The sequence below is a fragment of the Limanda limanda genome, chromosome 7 (assembly GCF_963576545.1).
Source record: "Limanda limanda chromosome 7, fLimLim1.1, whole genome shotgun sequence".
NCBI lineage: Eukaryota > Metazoa > Chordata > Actinopteri > Pleuronectiformes > Pleuronectidae > Limanda > Limanda limanda.
This window is the reverse complement of record NC_083642.1, coordinates 21779997-21800401: the sequence shown is the minus strand read 5'-3', so window position 1 is coordinate 21800401 and position 20405 is coordinate 21779997. Positions and strand designations below refer to the sequence as shown.

The 20405-nt window shown below is 40.3% G+C and overlaps 2 protein-coding genes across 5 annotated transcripts; both read right to left on the bottom strand.

Moving 5' to 3' along the window:
- Nucleotides 1–179: 179 nt before the first annotated feature.
- On the bottom strand, nucleotides 180–10228 carry zbtb17 (zinc finger and BTB domain containing 17). Its single transcript, XM_061074489.1, has 15 exons — nucleotides 10088–10228; nucleotides 8429–8676; nucleotides 7484–7663; nucleotides 6109–6405; nucleotides 5868–5957; nucleotides 5264–5541; nucleotides 4961–5103; nucleotides 4548–4848; nucleotides 4262–4349; nucleotides 3479–3595; nucleotides 3244–3364; nucleotides 2509–2639; nucleotides 2136–2384; nucleotides 1876–1965; nucleotides 180–1351 (listed from the first exon to the last, which is right to left on the bottom strand). Exons 2-15 carry the CDS (start codon nucleotides 8631–8633, stop codon nucleotides 1128–1130), a joined length of 2514 nt encoding a protein of 837 aa, XP_060930472.1. The 5' UTR covers nucleotides 8634–8676; nucleotides 10088–10228; the 3' UTR covers nucleotides 180–1127.
- Nucleotides 10229–13424: 3196 nt separating this feature from the next.
- On the bottom strand, nucleotides 13425–16441 carry hspb7 (heat shock protein family, member 7 (cardiovascular)). Of its 4 annotated transcripts, none has more exons than XM_061075528.1 (3): nucleotides 16282–16441; nucleotides 13767–13891; nucleotides 13425–13604 (listed from the first exon to the last, which is right to left on the bottom strand). In XM_061075528.1, the coding sequence occupies exons 1-3, from the start codon at nucleotides 16439–16441 to the stop codon at nucleotides 13425–13427; spliced, it is 465 nt and encodes a 154-aa protein (XP_060931511.1). The 4 variants fall into 4 exon arrangements, with proteins under 4 accessions (XP_060931511.1, XP_060931514.1, XP_060931513.1 ...); XM_061075531.1 differs by having other exon boundaries at nucleotides 13425–13562; XM_061075530.1 differs by having other exon boundaries at nucleotides 13782–13891.
- Nucleotides 16442–20405: the final 3964 nt, after the last annotated feature.

The following is a 20405-nucleotide window of genomic DNA, read 5'->3' as shown; positions in this document are numbered from 1 at the left end:
AAAATGTTCATACAAGTTTGTGCATTCTTTATCTTAACGAAAACAATTTAAATATAATTAATGTGAACAAGTTATTATCTTATGCTTATCAAAAGTGCCTAATTTCCCCATACATTTTTAAATCAAATATTAGTATCAGTATGATTTAAAGGAAAATCAAAGTGCAAACACAAGGCTGGTCAGACTGCGATGGTTCTTTATTGATCCAATGATGACCATTGGTTATTACCAAGTATCTTGTAGGCGTTAATGTAAACAGACAACAAAATGACACCGAACTATCTTCAAACCAGTGAGATCATCTTACTGCAACAATAAAAAAAAGCTGTCTTACAGTTATGGTAAAACTGAGAATTGACCTGTTTCTCATCAACACAAATATTTATTTCAATCTTCATTTAGGGGTCATAAGACTTATAAAGGACACGTAGCAAATCTATAAATATTACACATCAACAGCATTTACAGTGTTTGCCAGAACATGAATAAATCACCCCTCCGATCTAAATCTTTGTTACCCTACATGTCCATCTAAATATCATTTGTATAATGAGCTTTCCATGAAAATATTTCAACTAAAAGCAATAAAATAGTGTGACTGTTTAGGGAAAATGTACATATTTCACCTAAGTGAAATGAAAAAATAAAACAGAGGTGTTTAAGTCATATTTGGAATTATTGTGATCTAAATGTTTAATGGAAATAACAAATGCCCAATCCTGCATTTCATTCTAGAAATAAACAAATTATACATCGTATAAACTTCTCTAACAGAATTCTCAAAATGATTTACAAAATCACTGAATTTCATCTGGTGTGTTGGAATTGGGACTGCAAACATCATGACTTATGACCATAAATCTTATCCAGTTTACATTAAGTTTACCTTATTAGGAAATTCTTGGGCCTCATAAACTCCCTTCATTTACTGTGCTTCCTCCTCCTGTATAAATTAGATTTCTGCTATAAACAATATTTAACACATCTTTTCACAAATCTGATCCAGTAAACTCTTTTCACCGTGTGGAGCTCAGTGTGGGTTTTAGTCACCGTTCCTGACCCTTCTTCTAGTTGTCGTGTCTCGACCACCATCTTTCTGTCCTCCTCTCAGTCACTGGCATGGTAGATCAGTTTTCCCCTTCCTGGATAACTTGCTCTGTTGTGGGTTGCCATGTTGTAGCCGTTTCCCCCTCAGCGGAGGTGGTTGCGGTGTACTGGTAAAAGTCTGAGTCTGCCTGAAACATGACCAAGGCCTGAGCTGTGTGTATGCGTACGTGCTGGGCAAGGGAGCTCGCGTCCAAGAATTTATCACCACAGGAATCACAAGCGTATAAGATCTGTGTGTTGGGATCTGGGAACAGATGAAGAGTTGACAAAAAAAAGTAAGCCATTCATATTCCCCGTGCTGTATAATATCTAAATCTAAATGTGTTACATGTCATCACACCAACTTCCCCATATTTTTTCCATAAGTCCATAAAGTCCATAAAGTTCAAATGTGGTTGGATTTGGCACTACACTCTGCCATTTTTAGTTGATTCATTTAAATTTGAGAATTACTAACTTATTTGAATGTTATCATACAAGAAGGTAAGTTAATTAGTTAAAGTCTCTTGAAGCATTTGTTTGCATTCGATTCAGTGAGAGCTCTGGCAGTGACTGATAAATTGTGTCATTTGTCCATTACATGCATATGTGCATAAAATATTTGTTATCAAGTTGTTCATATAATATGTGTTAATAACAACTCCAAACTACATTTAAGAATCAATGGGATGTGTACATGGCCAAATCCCACATATGTAACTCAAAATATATATTTTTTAGGAGAATCCGTATGTTTGAGTTGATATCAAAAGCACTTTTAGATTTTACCTGCTTCTTGCACTTTCTCTACTGCCTTGGTGATTTCAGCTTTCAAAGCCTCTGTCTCATCTGCAGACACTGAAGCAGCCACTGGAACAACTGTAAACAGACAAGGGACACAAGGTAAACAAACACTTGTCACAGCATAAACCCATTCATGCTTCTCTTATCACCTGCAGAGTGCTATCTGCAGCACTTGTCAGGTCCTCTCCAGCATATACACATTTCCCTGAAAATCAATGGAGTCAGTCTTGAGGATGCTGTCTGACCTGTCAGCTGAGCCACAGCGCTTCCCTCCAGGGTGACCATTTCATCTGTGGTAACAGTCACTATGTTGATCTCGCTGTCAGAGTTAGCTGCACCGGTGCACCCATCAGACACCTCCTCTGTGCCGCCCGTGGCTACGATCAGTCGCTTCATGCCGGCCTTGCCTTGGTGGACGGTCCTGACATGAGAGCGCAGATTGTCCACCCGATTAAAACCTCTGCCGCATTTGTCACACAGGAAAGGTTTCTCCCCTTAGAAAGCCGGACAGAAAAACAAAACACTCAACTGGTGTGGAGCGGCAGTAAAGGAGTGAGAAGTTTCTTGAGTGCTCCTCCCTGATGCAACATACTAATTTGGCAAATATTTTGTCCTTACCTGTGTGTATGATGATATGCTTCGACAGGTCTCCCACATTGACAAATGCCTTGTTGCACATCTGACATTTGTGTGGCCGAACGTTGTCATGATGGCGAATGTGATTGGCCAGTTGACTGGACTGCACAAACCTGGGTAGAGAGAAACATAAGATACATTGCTCATCTAGCTTCCTGTATTCAAATTGTATTTAAAGAGTTCACAGTAACAATTTGATCATGATTTAATATCAGTAAACTTTTGATGCAAGACTGAACAAAACATGTCATTTAAAAAAATTTGGACCTTGGAGACCATACAGATACATGCGATCTATGGTCCCTGTGCAGATAAAATCAATACCTAATGTTTCCAGTCATATCGATGGATAACTTTACGTAATGCCGCTTTTCCGCTGGTCAAAAAACACATCCAAAAACATCCAATGACATCTGGCTTTTGTCTGGAATGGGAACGGATTCAATCGACATTTACTGCAGGTCAATGACTCTGCAGTAGATCCGAACGGCAATCACACCTGGGTGAACGCACTAATTTGACTAATGGGCAGGGTAAGAGTGCCCCTCGGTTTTCAGTGTATTTGCGACGTTGAACATGACACACCAGGGGAAAAAAACTGAGAGGTAAACTCTGCTACTGGCAATGGAAATGGAGCGAATCTCCTTTTTAGCAGGCATCAAAAAAACCTGCATACAAAGAAGTGTAAAGTACAATTGAGTCAGTCACGCCACTGACCTTTTGCCGCAGCGATCACACACATAAGGCTTCTCTCCCGTGTGCTGGCGGACATGAGCGATAAGGGAGCTGGCCTGGGTGAAGGCTTTGCCACAGACAACACAGACGCAGGGCTTCTCTCCTGTAACACATGAATTACTGTCTCACTCAGGGGGATTGTAGAAATCAACATAACTGTGCATTTCCGCTATGAACAATTTGAATAGAGCATGTTGTTTCATTTTGACGGGAATACCTGTGTGGATGCGTTCATGCCGTTGCAGAGCTCCAGGATCACTGAACGCTCTCATACAGTGCATACAGGTATAAGGTTTCTCCCCACTGTGAACCCGCAGGTGTCTCTTCAGATTCCCTACACAGCAGAAACCATCACACAAAGGTTAGACCGAATGACTCAAAGCAAAGAGACAGCCACACAAGTCAACTGCCATTATGAAAACAGCCGAAAAGGCTCAATACAATAAAATAAAAATAAATAAAAGTAAAGTCGGACTAATGCATGCCACCGTTTCCTTAATGCTATTCTGTGAAAATGGTAAATCATTTAATTTACAGTGCAGTTCAGCTTGTGAGAGGTGAGTGTGCTACGTGTCAGAATCCGAGGACACAGAAGCTCGTTGTAGTCTCTGTAGCTCTGTGTCTTTCGACAATACTGGTTAGAAAAGCTTTCATTTTGGTGTGAATCTGGATAAACAGGAGGGATACAGAATTTCCTTTGTATTTTCTTTAACATTGTGAAATGGATTTTTACATTCTCATGAATTTCGTTGTGGTGAGTAGATAATGAGTTCATTTTCATTCCTGGATGAACTATCCCTTTAAGGGCAATGTTGGGCCATGGTGGAGGTATGGGCTCTTCTCAGAGCTATTCTTTTTTATTTTTATACCAGCTGAAACAAAGAAAAAAGTAGAAACTAACAAAATATAGCATCTCCTTTTTAATATTTAGCCACTAGTACTTCTTTGTGGTGGAGTTTCTATTGATCGAGAAAACAAATAACTCTTACTGTCTTCTTACCTGAAGTTGTAAACTGTTTGCCACATTCTTTGCATTTAAGAGGTCCATCTGTAATGTGGATCTTTAAGTGAGCCTTAAGATTTCCCACCTAAAGAGAACATATGACAATCAGACTTAAAACAGATTGAAACACAAATGTGGAAACTTAATGCCTATGGGACTAACAAATTAGAATTTAAGTTATCAAAACACCTTACTGAAAGGCAAAGTTGTGTTTTAATGAAGGGAGGTGTAACTGTGGGAGCTATATTTCCACAGGAAAAAAAATTCACATACAAGCTGTTACCTGGTTAAAGCGTTTTTCACAGTGCGGACACTTGTTGCCCTTTCCTGTATTGTGCGTCTCTAGATGTCTCATCTTGGCGGTGGGGTCAGAAAAGGCCTTCTCACAGAAGTCGCAGTGATAGGGCTTCTCACCGCTGTGCACCAGCTGGTGCCGCTTCAGGTTGCCAGACGTGGTGAAGAGCTTCCCGCAGACGTCGCAGCTGTAGCGTGCTTCACCTGTGTGGCGCTTGCGGTGCAAATTGAGCAGGCTGATCTGACGGTAGCTCTTTCCGCAAATAGAGCAGCAGTACGGCTTCAGGGGGCTAGGAGACAACAACTCAATTTAGTACTCGAGCCTGAAAGAGCTCAGTAGGCAGGTGTGATGGGAAAGATGACGCGTGAACTACACATGTCTGAATAAAAGAAGTGATTCACCTGTGTGTTTTCTCGTGGGCTTTACAGGCTGCTGGGTCCGAGAAAGCCTTGTTGCAGTCCCGACAGCTGAACGGCTTCTCTCCTGTGTGAATACGCATGTGTCTCTTGAAGTTACCAGTGTGGGTGAATTTCTTCCCACAGTCCTGCAGCAGAGAAAATATGCCACTGGGAGTGAGCTGATTTATATGCAAAAATAGGTACAGAATCATTAGCGCAAACATTGCCGAATACGCTGCGTCAGCTGGATGTACCTCAAACCTTATTCAAACCTCAAAGTCATGATGACAAACCCGTCAAGCTTACCTCACATTTGTGTGTCACAGAGCTGTAAGGCTTGGACTCGGACCGGTTGCTCATTGACGCTGACAGAGTTTGTCTCCCCTCCATCTCGCTGCCGGAGTCGACTCCTTCCTCCTGCGGGCTGACCTCGCCATCTTCCTCTCCATCCCCATCTTCATCATCAACTTCCCCATCACCGGTCTCCCCAAACTCATCCTCTTCTCCTTCAGTCAACTCGGTCGGCTCCGCCTCCTTTGACTCAGGTTTTGTGTCTGACGTGCCTTCGCCCTCTGAGTCACTCTCTATGAGGGGGGAAATAGGGACACATGTAACTAACACACTGTCTAGAATCTTGAATAGAAATTTTTACAGCTATGAAAATCCAACACCCTTTCAGAAAGCTGCTTCTAAAACAATTAACATTTTACAGAGATCCTGTAATTGAATGTTGAACTAAAAAAAAAAAAAGATAAGAAAACAAAGCAATAATCATATTAATTCTAATCAATCTGACTCATGAAAAATGAATCACTCCTGATGAAATCCTGACTCCTTCTGTATGATGGTACTCAACGCATTTCATAAGCTGTTTAAAGTCTTGTCGACAGAGGAGCCATCGTGTGCTCACCAGCTGGGAAGTTCCGACGCAGAGGTTTTCTGATTCTTCTCCCTCGAGAGCTCGAGTAAGATGAGCTGCCTTCAGATTTGACCTGTAATCCTGTAAATGCAGAGAAATAATTCTGAGTTAATGTGTATAAAATGAGCAAAGCTTGTTACAGACACTACAAAGCATCATGTGGGCCTCGAACACAATTTATTTTGATTAGATGCAAGCACACATGCCCAATGGACTTTCTGCAGATACTTACCGGGTTCATAATTAGTGTCACAGGGGTCATCCTGAAATTCAGGTGCATCTTGTGCAGTGCTTTCTATGTTCTCTTCACCAGAAGGGGGCTCGGTTTTGGGTGTTTGTGCTGCAGGACTGGGCTGAGAAGCAGTCTGTTGAGTTTCTGTAGCAGTATCTTCCTTTAAATTGTCCGCATTTTGCGTGGGTTCTTTATCTTCTGTGATAATGCCAGAATCACTCTCCTCTGCTTGTGCTGCCACTTCTGTCATGTCACTCTCCTGCGCCAGTCTCAGCTCGCTTTGACCTGTTTTTTCATCTGGTTTATTCAAGAACAAAAGAAGAAAGTGGCTTATGTCAGACTCCATATTTTCATACATGGATTACAATGTAAAATTTAAAGACGTTTTCAGACATGAACTACACAGAATAAAATGAACTTTCAGACATGAAAATGTTGAATCTGAATCAGATTAGGTTGATATCTTCACATGAGCTGATATAACCACTAAGCAGTTTCACACTGATCAATTTGGCCCAAAACTTTCATAAAACAGTATCATAATCATTATATCAGAGTGATTTATCTCACTTCTTTACAGTAAAGGTGAATACAGCATTTGTAATGACTGCAACCAACCATGGAAAGAATGGAAACACTTCTCTGTAGTATTACAAACATGGGATAACTTGAAAATAAAGTTATGGTTCAACGTGTTAGGTTATCGAATTATTCCTTTCAACACAAGTATGTAAATATTTCCCTGGTTCACCACATGAGGGCAAATTGAGGGCACAGATTATTAAGTTGAGGACAACATGCATGCTGTATTTATTGCGTCTTTATGTTCTATGTTCATTGTTTGCACCAATTACCAGAGCAAATTCCTTGTATGTGTGAACGTACTTGGCAATAAAATACTTCTGATTCTGATACAACTGTTGGTACAGGCACAAAAACTGTGAAGAGGGTTTTTGTATTATAGGTCCAGTGTGTAAGATTTAGGTGAAAGGGATCTATTGACAGAAATTTAATGTAAAACAATCCTAGTGAAGTTTTAATGAGTGTGTTTTATCTAAATTGTACAAATAGTTGTTTTATTTACCCTGGAATGGGTAATTTATATTGAAATACTTTTTTTGTACATCGGGGGGGAGAGAGTCATCTCTATGGAGGCCGCCATGTTTTTATAAAGATTGAAGGTTACTACAGGTTCCCTCTCATGTTAGGAAGGGGAGGATGAGGGGTGTTCAGCTGCCACATGCAACTTCACCACTAGATATCAATACATTTTACACACAGCTACTTAAATATAAAAAAAAAAATTTAAAAGTAATTATTCTGAGTATTCACTGCATTGAAATGACTAAAAGAGCAACATGAACACTGAACTCACCCACAGTGAAATCCAGTGTTATGAGGGAAGGAACTGGATTTGCCATCGACTGGTACGCAGAGCAGGCGTTTACAATCTCTTGCATTTGTAAAAAGTTAGCAACGGCCAGCACGTCTTCGACATTCTGCGAACTTAAACTCAGCTTGGCTGTGTACATAAACTCCAGGACATGACCCAAACCTGCAACGATAAGGAGGAATACAATAGGTCTACTGAATAGACAGTAGAGATGATGAGGTACATTTACTGTTATCTAAGCAAGGTACTGCAGATCAGTGATTCTCAACTGGTGGGTCGCGGGCCTTTGCCTCCTGTGCTTTTATTTTGAAGGGGATTTTATGCAGCGGAGTGCCGTCTATTTACACTCCTTAACAGTATGGTTGTTATAGATTCAGTGAGTGAGTATTCTCAGCTAAAGCTACATAATTTGGGTCTTTTTGAAACCACTTCTCAGTAGTTCGACTTTTTTATTTCATGTTTGTGCATGAAGGCCCTGTTGATTCTGTTAAAAAAGGCTGAAGTTACTGAATTGTTATGTATGTTGTATTACCTTGTGTCCTTGAGATGCACTTTTTGGTTTTTAATTCAAATGCAGCTAATTGAGTGAAAAAGAGAATATTTCCCTCTCTAGCATCACCACCTGCTGGTTGTTTTGGTTTATCATGATTTTTTTTTGTGTTGGCTTGGCATACTGTGATATGCTGTACTATCTCAGGTTCAAACTGCACCATCTTTTATCAAATAAATTTGAGAAGTTGAAAATGTTCCTCGAATTGGGTCGAGGCTTGTCATTAAGGGGTGAAGGTGGGTCCCGAAGCCAGACCAGTTGAGAAACACTGCTGTTGATGGTGTGCAAAATCAAAGCACTGGAAAAGACAAAACAAATGAGATACATAAAACAGAATTCTGAAGACATGTGAGAGCCCACAGCCAGGTTGAACCTACCTGCTGCATTGCTGATGTCCAGATGCACCACATCCTTCTGGTCCAGGAAGAGGGTGCGGAAATAGATGCTGCAGGCTGCCAGCACAGCTTTGTGGGCCTTGAAGTCCACCCCGTCCACAACGAAGGTGCAGTCACACAGCAGGCCCTGCTTGCGCTGCCGGTTCAGCTGCTCCAGGACCTTTCCGCTGTGCCATGGGAACTCCATCGCTCTGAAGAGTGAGGATGGCGCTGGCGGCCAGGCACCTTCTCTGTGGACCAATGACAAGTAAGAATGTGGGACATGGGTGAGGTTCAGATGGCTAATACGCCAGCTGACATTGTAAATGCTCTAAATGGTGTGTATTAATACAGCCCTTTTCTAGTCTTTATGACCTCTCAAAGCACTTTATAGTACAGTTTGGCCAGTAACCCATTCACTGGCCTTTTATTTAACAACACCAATCAATCAGTGTTGCCCACCATTGATATGATTATGACTCCCCCGGAACATAGTGAAGCTGTACAATTCTTGTAATGATTCAGCTGACAGACCAGACTAATCGCTCCATGATTTGAGATGTGAGTGTTAACTGAAAAAAACTGTAGATATCAAAAGCCACACCTGTAACACTGACATTAATACATTTACATAGAATTAAAATAATGACACAAACCATAACTTTGAATGTTTAGATAACAAAAAATAATTACTTAACTGCAATAAATCACCTTGTTTTAAACATTATGTAGGACTGGATGACATGGCCAAAAATTATATCTAGATAAAAGTAAGTGGAGGTGGATCATTATCAGAATAAATTTCATAGTATTAATATTATTTTTAATAGAGTTTGCTCCTGAGTGAATTTAGTGTTTTTAAAATCGTTTGCATGAGCAGAGAATGACAAACACTTGATAAATGATGTGTCAACAAGCCATAAGTTATTATATCAATCTATATTATATGTATGTTTTTGATGAAAATCTTATTGTGATAACTATTGATCAGCCAGATAAGCATTTCTCAATATCCTCTTTTCAAACTGGCACGTGGATCTACTGTCCATGACAACTTTTAATAAACTGTGGAATATGGCAGATCATTATTATTCATCTGTAATTATCCTGCAGGTGTTTGGTCTGTGCTGTTTACACTCGTGGTTTTAGACATTATCAGGTTTCCTTTTCCTACACGACCCAAACGGGATGTAGCAGAGAGAGAAAGAGAGGATTTTACCCCCAAACTGTAACTTAGAAAGCATCGGAAAAACAACTGCGGCCAAATGAAGAAGACGTGCGGCACCTGATGGGACATGATACCGTTATTCTGTCTAAATGAACAACGAGTGACATTAGTCAGAATAACTCGATCATTCAGCTTTAACTGGGTTCATGACGTTTTTGCGACGAGACAACAGCCCTACGGATTTTTTTAGACTGTGAAGTTCTTTTCCCGAAAACTTTTCAAAGATTAGATTGACGATGCATCGATTACAATTCCTCCATCCTTGCAGCTTTGTTATCCGGGATTAATTTAGCGTGCCTTGACATGCATGTATTGCAGGAACAAGATGGCGGCGCGCGGAGTCGGGCCTGTGTTCATCTCTTGTGTTTTGCTCAGTCCGCTCGCCCTGGGTTCAGGTGAAACGCCATTTTAAGAGAAACTAACTCGGGCCTCACCTCCGTGTGTTCCGCTCTTCGCTCCGGGTTCGAACCCTCCAACCAGGCGCTGTTTCACGGTCTTTGGCTCAGTTATGAACAGCGATCCCAATCGAGTTTTTCGGCGATCGATCCTGCGGCGCTGCCTCCATCCACCGCCATCTTCCTCTCTCTGATCGATTGATACGGACCGGGCGGGTGCATCTGCGGAGCATGCGCAGTGTGAACGCGCGATGTGGCCATGATGCCCGCGTGGTGGCGCTAAAGGCTCTTTCTGATTTCTTAGATTGAATATATTGTGTTTTTATTCTTCATGTGACTCACAGCAGCTTTTCTTTGTAACCTCTGTGTGTTACTGGCCAAGATCCGCATACTTAACTGTAAAGTTCTGAAAGCTAAACCTATTTTGATTTGATTAGTTTAGTGTTCACCTATGATTAGAAAAGCCTCTTCTTCTATGTAGAAAAGAAAAAGATGTTAACGCATCAATTCTTTGCACTAAAAGTTTTTCACATTAAAAATAACGTACATAATACATAAAAGACCACAAACTTGTCATAATAGCAAAACACATGGCGTTTACATCTTGACATATATCGACATAAAACAAGAAAGTATCAGTAAAAAATGGAGTGTATTATGGATATGTTTTCATCAATATATGGTGTAATTTATATGATATGATTATGGTTTTCCCCAAAAAATGTGAGGCTACAATGGCTTATTTGCTTGTCACATAGAAGTTGTTGATCAACACAAATTAATGACAATAGCATCTTTATCTATCTAGCATTTCTCAAAACATAGTTACACAGTGAAAGTATAAAAACATAAAAGCTCAGTTATAAAAGAATTACTGAAACGATATAAACAATAAACTCTTGACAGAAATTTAAACATGGCCACTAATTACATTAATAAATACGTTGAGTAAATTTTAGTATGCTGTACATTTTATGCTTTTTAAAAGCACTCTGGCTTGTTGTATGTGATATTTACCAATCAGAAACTTGAGAGAACTGTTTGTAGCATATAAGTCATTTATTACATTTCAGAAACAAAAAACACTTCGTATATGGGCAACCAATTTGAGGACGCTTTAAAAAATCTGCTGATTGAATTCCACCGAGAATATTTGAGATTAACAAATAAATGAGAAATAGGAGGTGCCTAATAGAAAAACACACACAAAATCGGTTACCTCTTGCAAGGCTGTCTTTGATGAGACGTATGATGTGTGATGGGAATTTTGTATTTAGACATGTTTATATGTAACAGATTACATTTATATAGAAAGAAGTTTACTGAAAGATGTATTTCTGTGTTTAAGACTCATAGTCAGAGTTTAGGTCAAGTTAACACTATGCATAATGCTCTTGAAGGCCTTATAGACGTGGCCTTCTCAGTCTAGTGTGAACAAAAGGTTTCTCAACAGGGGCCAATTAAGTCTTCTGCAGCAGGGAGCTTCAAAGGCTAATAGGTGTGACCTGCAGAGACAGGAGATCTCTGAGAAACTCAAAGGGTCTGGAACAAGATGCGTTTAGCATCTTGTTCAAACTTCAAAGAGACCGCCAGAGACCAATGTCTGGTCTTCCTGTAACGACATGGAGAGAAGCTGATTGGACAAATGTATTTTACTGTGAAGAGGAGGAATCTGATTGTATAAATGGAGTGTACTTTTGAGAGCTCATTGCCATTGCCCTCACATCTGTCACCGTGATGTTTGAGCTCTGTGCCATTGAGGTCAAGTCTGTTGTCGTGACTTGACCTTTGTAAACCGTCCGCAGACGGTTTGAATTAAACATCCAGAATTGATAATTGCTTGTTGTGTCATGATATGTAATAATTTCCCATTACAGATGGTAATCTGTTTTATGTAAATAATGATGCACTACCCCCGAGACCATCACTTTCTGATAGAAGTGCACCAAAACACAGTTCTAACACAGTGGAGCAAAATTACAGCCTCATAACAAAAGGCTTCCAAATCATTATTGCTTGAATGGCGCCTTTGAAAATCTTCTCTCATGAAAGTAGGACAGATGCCTCACAAATGCCTTCAAACACAAAAGACTGAATAGAAGCACCTTCCACTATCTGTAGTTGTATGCTACTCTGTCTCTATTGATTAGGAGAGGAGTTTGCCACGTGATGCTCACAGCTCATCCATCGTCATTTTTTTCATTTGGATGTACGGTGAAGAAAATTGCAACCAAAATGCAAGATGCTGAACTTCACATCGCCTCTCAAGGCTGTGCACGAAGTGTGTGAGTAATGTGTGATAGAGAAAGTTCAACACATAGATGCACTGTATCATGGGTAAATGGCAAAACTGTTCTGTAAATTGCTTTGAATATCATCAAGACTGTAATTCTTTACAATGGTCTTCTGTTGTAGAACAGTTTTTCCTAGCCTTTAAACAGTAATATTTTTAAATTATGAGTATAGGAAATTGGAATCAGTATATTTTTTATCATATATATAAATACACATTTTAATTTCTGTTCTTTCTATTAATATATACCAGTCAGACAACTCACAACTCAAACATTTATTGCAACAGTAGAACAGGGTTAGTGTTTGGCGTCTAGAGACTCCAACTTAATCCCTCCCCCCTGATATGATTACACAGATATTATGGGAGTGATGAGCAAATATTTGTAACCCGCCGTTGGTGGATGCTGAGGTGGTGGGGGGGTGGCTGAAGCAACTGGTAGCAATACTGCAGCAGCAGTGCGAGCAAAGGGGGCGCTGGGAAATCTCTCTCTGCTCGAATAGGCCGCCTAATAAGGTGGGTGTGTACTGTAGATGGTTGTGGAGAGTGAGGTTTCTCACGTGATTGGAGCAGAGCAGCTCGAGTCTGCTTGTGGGGTTTGCTTCATTCATTTTCAAATCAACTCATTTAAAGTGATTGAGCTGTTTCCCCAAACCACATGTATCAGACAGAAGGGGAAACAGAAGGCATCCGCATGTTTATTGTCAAAGAAGGAGTATTTTATTCACACAAATAATACAACAGAATAAATTATTAATGAGAAGACATCAATTTAAAATTCTGAATTTAGACAAGGGAGTAGAGTGTTAGACGACACAAGTGAAGTACTGGACTGTACAGTGTCTGTGTATGATTATTCAAATGCTATACATGGCCAAGCTTCTAGACTCAGCCTGTTATTTGCAGCTATGACCCATTGCAGCTGTGTCTGGTGAACTATCATACTATAACTGAGTTGCAGCCACAGTGGGAGGACGTGGTTGGTTTCACAGCGCCGATGGGAGTGTTACATGTCCAATGGTTTCAGTGAAGACAGGAAATCAAGGAAGTTGCATAAAAAAAACACAAGAAATCTGGTGTTCTCTAGATCTTGATCTCGGTGCGGAAGGTCTGTACGAGCTCGTGCTTGGCCGGGTGTCGCCGCGCACGCACTGTGAGGGTTCCCTCGGCGTCCAGTGATGACGTCACCGAGGTGGGGTCTACATCCTCAGGCAGCTGGCACTTGTGGGTGAATGTGTTCATCACTGAACCGTCCTGGGCCAACTGTTGAAGAAGACATAAAAGATTCAGGGAGGGAATGTAACTGTGACACCTTGAAGGCCACAGATTGTCGTCCCAGGGTTCCATCATATGACTAGGTCTGTTTTTGATCACTTGCAGACACACAGCATAGTACTGCTCTGAACCAGGAACCAAGCTGCCCACCTTTTCTGCATGAACTTCTATCTGGTTGTTGGACGTGGTGACAATGACGTCTTCAGGGGAGAAGTCTCGCACGTCAACTGTGAACTGGTACGAATCCCCGAGAGTTTTAATGTTTCCAGCTCCACCTGAAAGCACGACAAGATGAGGAAACATGTCACCTCTGGTTTTGTTTGCACCACCTGCCACTGAAAGTGACTTCCCATTTCAGTGAGTTAAGCACCATCACTGGTAATTATAATAGCTGCAGGCGGTGTTTCATTAGGGACTGATTAACTGATGTTACAGGAAGTTGATTTAATAGACTGCACCATATAATTGAAATCCTGTTTTTGTATACTGTTTAAATTAAAAAAGGAAGCTTAATTCAATTATTCACTATTCAGACAAATTATTTTCTCTTTTCTTTAGTATTTCATTACTTTAGCATGACTCATTTATATATATATATAAGGGTTAAATTGAACTTTCAGTGAAAATTTGTTAAAAATTGAATCTTATGACTTTTAATTATAATTATAGCCAAACACATAACCAAACAGGCACTCTATCTTTTTTTTTTACAGAATACATGATTGTATCTTAATGGTATTTGTTTTCATTTATTAGTAAGTACAGACAAGCAGAATGTCTGTATTGATAACACAAATGTTTTCCATATTATTGACTAGACTGACCAATTAGTATTTCTCAGCATGAGTGACTTAGTGTTGCTGTTTTGGTCATAATCCAAATGCGTCCACTACTGTACAGAAGGCAGATCTACAGATGTGATTAATTTATGGAAACGTATATAACTATCTTTGGCCCTCCATTTATTATTTAGTTATTTGCATCACAACCTTTCATTTTTATTTTAATATTGGTTCTGTCATTTTTTTAGTTACTATCAATCCCATGTCTGGAGTATGAGCAACAATGTAATTTCAAGCTTCAACAGATTTGGATTTGAAAGAAATATTTGTCATTCGGTTTCATCAAACTTTAGTAAAGCAAAAATATAAACAATTCCAAGTGATAACTGAGAAAGAAGCTTCTCTCTCAGGCTTTAGAAACTTGATGATAAGGCTCCTTGTTGCTGAAGGTCCCCTGACTCTGAGCTCAGTGAAGAACTACGTGGTAGCACATGATTTCACACAGGACATCAGACTGAGGTCCCTGAGTGTGTCAGTGACTTCAGCATATGTGACATCATTCCAAATATGTGTGTGTGTGTGTGTGTGTGTGTGTGTGTGTGTGTGTGTGTGTGTGTGTGTGTGTGTGTGTGTGTGTCTGAGTGTGTGTACAATGGTCACCAGGCAACCATCTGATCATTCCTTATGCAGGCGTCATCCCTAATACTCAGCTTGTGAAGTCACACTGCTGGCAGTCTGTTCTGCATTCCCCTATTTGCATGCATGAGTCTGCGTCAGTGTGTGTTTGTGTGTGTGTGTGTGTGTTTGTGTGTGTGTGTGTGTGTGTGTGTGTGTGTGTTTCTGTGTTTCTGTGCGTGTGTGCCTTGCTTTGCTTAGTGTCCTAGCATCAGTCTAATGCTAGGACACAAAGGACACTAAGGACACATCAAACCAACAGTTCTATACCCTGCCCCTGAGTCACAGAGTCCATTTAAGGTTCACATGTCACACATTCACACATCTGTGTGCACCTGCAGTGAACAGTTCACACCAGCTCCACACATTACTGAGCCACAGGACGTACCACACACTGTGACGATAAGAGCCTGCTGATATAATGTGTATATATATATATATATATATATATATATATATATATATATATATATATATATATATATATATATATATATATATATATACACACATAGTATGTTTATGAGCAAACAAAGTCTCTTTTTTTAATTTGTTGACATTTGAGTTTAAACATATGTATGAATCATATATTGAGTAATTAGAGCTCACCCCTCCGCCCAACACTGTCAGATCCTCTACATGAAATTTAGTTTTGAAAAATAATACATCATCAAATATACACATCATGTAGAAGTGCTCTCATGCTATAGTTAATACAAGCTAGTGCCCTTAGACAGTTTACATTGGTTAGATTTTCAAAGTAAATCATTGAAGGCATCATATTTTATCTTGTTCAACTTAAAATGAAAGACAACATCCCTGATCCATCTTCAAGTTTAAAAGTATTACACATCAGGTCAATACGGTTTTGAGGGTCACCACATTACGCAGTACAGTCCTCAGGTTTCAGGTCACTGTGAACTTGAGTCACTCCGTCAGTCAGTACCATGGCTACACTCACACCACAGTCCTTTTACCTTTTAGATTCAGTCCTGCCTGTGGTCTCCTTCCACTCAACTGTCACCTCCGACATGCTTTATCACCACTTTATAGAGAAAAACACCACACTGCACACAAGTCGTTTCCAAGCAGCCATACAAATCTTGTTAAAAGTCAAAGCTGTCCCTTCAACCGGCTTAAGCTACTATATTTATACCACTTGTGTATACAAAGGGTTTTACAGAAAGCTGACATTGCTCCCAACTTACCGGAAAACCCCAAGGCGTCGCTGCCAGGCCTCATGAAGGAGCCAAAGTCCTCCGCAAACAGTCCCCGGCTCTTCTCCATGTATGGGTTACCAGTGGATGAAGATGAAGTCTGGTGGAACTTACGCTCCGATCGATAGGCAGAAGAGTTGGTCACACTCATGGATGGGTGTGAGTGCTGGTGAGGCAGAGGAGGAGAGCAGAGGAGAGAGAAGAGGGAGGCGTGGAGAGTCGATTCGTCTGGTAGCTCCTCTGGGAGTAGTCAATGTTAGAAATAATACACACAGCTCCTCTGTCTTTCCTTTTTTCTTTCTATGTGTTTATTATGCTTTGTGTGTCTAAGGTAACTGTTTTCCCAGTGTCCAGCAGCCACTCTCTCATTGGCCCTTATATACTGTGTGGTCCTATACGTGGTTGGGAGGTTCACACGTGTGTCACAGCTCATTGGGAAAGAAAAATAACGTTCTATATTTATCGTGAAACACACAGAGTGATGCAGAGAGGGGTCCATGGTTGGAAAAGTTCTGGGCATTGAAGGGCCCTGAGGTTAAGGGAAGGGGAGAGAGTGGGATTTGATAGAGAGAGGTAGAGAAAGAGCAGGGGGGGCAACAGTTGTCATTCCACACACACCATCCCTGAAATAGCTCCCCCCTCCTGTCTTTAGTTCCCCACACTCCGTCACTCCATTTGTTTGTTTCTTCTGCTTTCTTCATATTTAATGCCATTTCTTTGGTTCTGTGAAAGTGACGTAATGGCCGATCTTTCCACAATGTGGTTTCATCTCATTATGAGATTTTTGTGTTTTTTTTTGGCCCCGTCTCATCTGCTTATTGATTTAATCTTTCTAGTTCTGAGCATGCAACATTAAGAACAAATGATTTTCTGGAAGACTCTGCATTCTCCCGCTGAGCCGGATGAAAAGAGAGGAGAGCGAATGGAAAAGTGGAAAAAGAAGACGTGCCTCTTATCTCAGAGGATAAGTAAAGAGCAAAACAAAGATGGAAAGAATGTGTTTGGAAACAAAGCCGTCAGCAGCGAGAGCAGGGGACTTAGTAGGGGCATTGCTTTGTGGCTATAAATATCTGCATGAGGAGCAGTGATTAAACAACACTCACTGCTCTCCCCTCTACTGTCACTGACAGAAAATCCATTCAAAAACCTTTAAGGACTAAATGACTATATGTCTAAAATGACACTATAAGTATTTGACTGTTGCCCTAATCAATCCTGAGTAGGTTGCCTAGAGTCTACGCATGACCTGTACATGACACATGCAACAAGTGACTGATTTACTGCGTGACATCACAACCTCAGTTCCTCAATCACAATGGCACTGAAATGGAAACCACATTATTCAAATAAACCCAGCACGTGCTGCCGTCTTTTGTTTTGAAGCCACGTTCGAATAGAAAGGTTATAGCCATCATAACAAATGACACCATACAGTGTTATGCACCTCTTGTATTATCAGTGCAGAGCTCAAATCCCCCTGTTGAAGGTCTAAATCCAGCCCAGCAACTCAGAAGCTCCCTGCCAGGAAGCACACAGAGCCCCCCTCCCTAGTAACAGCAGGAATATTGTTTATTCATTTTATAAATGAGATATCTGGTACACTCTGTTTGTTACCACTGATGGTGCTTTAGTCGAGAGCAATGCTGGAAAAAAATGGCAAATGTGCTATCACATGCTATTGACAGTATTCACTAAATATATTAATGATTATTATTATCAATTACTCAATAATGTCTTTGGGGATTGTTTTCAACATAAGAAAGGTCAAAATGGTCTCCGCTGCTGTTTCAGGCTTCAAAAGTCTGATGACATTTCACAGGATTGTTTTCTATTTAAAATTATTCAAGGAAATAAAGTAATTTACTCAAATCAAAGGTTTCAAATTTCAGGTCAAGAGGCCCATAGAAGTGGTATGGCACACTTTTGATGATTTACGAGATGCGGAAAATGTCAATAGACACTAATCAATCACACAAATTCTAATTGTATTTTATTTGTTTCAGCCCAAATCCCAATGTGCCTCATAGGGCTCAACGAGGTGTGTCACCCTGTGACCAAATAGGATCTATGGGAAAAACTACCAAAACACCTCTTTTAACAGGGAAAGAAAACATATAAACCTTCGAGAGCCAGAAGTGAGAGCTCCCTCTTCGAGGACGGACAAGGAAGAATAGAATAGATGTCATATGTAACAGGGCACCTCAACAACAATTATAAAAAAAAAAAGATATAAATGGAGAAGTGTATCAATTTTTGAAGTTTATACAGAAGATAAAGCCAGACAAAGCAGCAATGACGATTGGAATTAGTAGTAATGGTAGTATATCTCAGTAGGTATCTAAGAAAACGAATTATAATCAAAATCCATGATCAGCTTCCACCACAATCCAGGAGAAATAAAAAAGAAACATAAACCTAAACAAATATAATTATTGTAAGGGTCCTGTGAAGTTTTAACTGGAATAAATAATGTTAGTAGTATCTAGTTAAGTACAGCATCAAAAATGAGTTCAAATCCAATTAAGGAGAGAAAAATAAGACTCAACACTGAGTAAAGAAGAGAAAATATTAGTATTATTAAGTCCAGGCAGGAACGTCGGCCAGGAACACTGAGTTTAAAGAAATCACAACAGAGTGGGAAGAAGAAACTTGACCAAGTGAATGTGATCCAATGGTCCGTAAAATCCCTGATGTCCCACCGGTGACATTGAATCACCTCTATAATGTATGTGTTTGTGTGTGCATTCCTATCTGTCCACAGCTGACACACACAAACACACAGACAACCACACACACACACACACACAGGGGTTGAGTCTGCTTCAGCTGCCCTGTGTTACATAATGTCCCAGACAGATGAATACATTCCAGTGACAGACTGTGACTGAGTTGGAAGGTCATCTCACTGCTGCTGTCGTATTTTCATAAGCAGACAATCAGCTTTGTATGCAAATGTGGTCACACTGTCATCAGTAAACATCAAGACCCTGAGACACAATGTAAAGTGTCTTAGTTTGGTGCTGAGCTCTATTCTTCCCAAAGATATCCTGTCACAGAGTGACTTGGAGATGCTGGTGGAGTGCAACCCACCACTGATTCTGCTTTACTAACTGGAAAAACACTATCAAGGTTAAAACCTTGACATATATGAAAGTGGGACACAGTCGTGACTTTGAAGGACACAACATATGATTAACATCAACGTCATACCTATCAAACAAATCAGTGACCCCCTGCGCCCTGTGGATGAGCCGCTCACTGTGTGGGTCAAAGGTCAAAGCCTGTTCGGTTCTCTTGGTATGAAAACCATATTTTCCACATCACTATCCACACATCACTGTAGATCATTATCAGGGATTCTTGTGCCATCGAACTCTCAGATGTGCGTTCATGTTAGTAATGAGGGGTTTATACATTGCAAACCTGCTGTAATATCCCTCTTAATCTATCAGTCTCTTGCATATTTCACACTGCAAGCCTTAGTGCTCAATTCTAATTTTGTGAAGTGGACATGGCCCTGATGTGACTCGCATGCGGAGAAGAACAACAAGACCCTGTGTATGGAAGTACACAAGGGGAAGAAATCAGTTATAAACATGGAGGCCACAGATGTGAGCGTTTACAGTTTACATTTTCTATTGATTTGCTTTAAAAACACAGACAGGTTACAATTTGACCCCTCAAGTTTTTGTTGTACAGACGTTTCCCCCCAAGATCTAAAACCTCACTGTCCCTCGACTGACTACCTCTGTCTATTGAATCTGGATACGGGTCACATGTCTGTTCAGACTGAGGTCGCATTTCCAAAAATCTGATCTGCATATGTAACCCTTACGAACTGGGTTTTATTATAGTAATTTCACTGAAAACAGCTGCTTGCTGCAGCTGGAAAATGGGCCTGATGAGAGCAGAGTTGATTGGATTTGGTTGAAGCATCACTCAAGTTGTTTTGAATTGCAAATCAATATTGTGAGGACATAGTTAAGCATAATTATTAAATAAAGTGTATTACTGTTTTTTCCCCTCTGGGTTGACTGAGATACTGTTGTTATAGGAACAGCACGGATCTAGTTTTGGATCTCTTATTGATTTTCCATTTGTTTTTTTCTTTACCA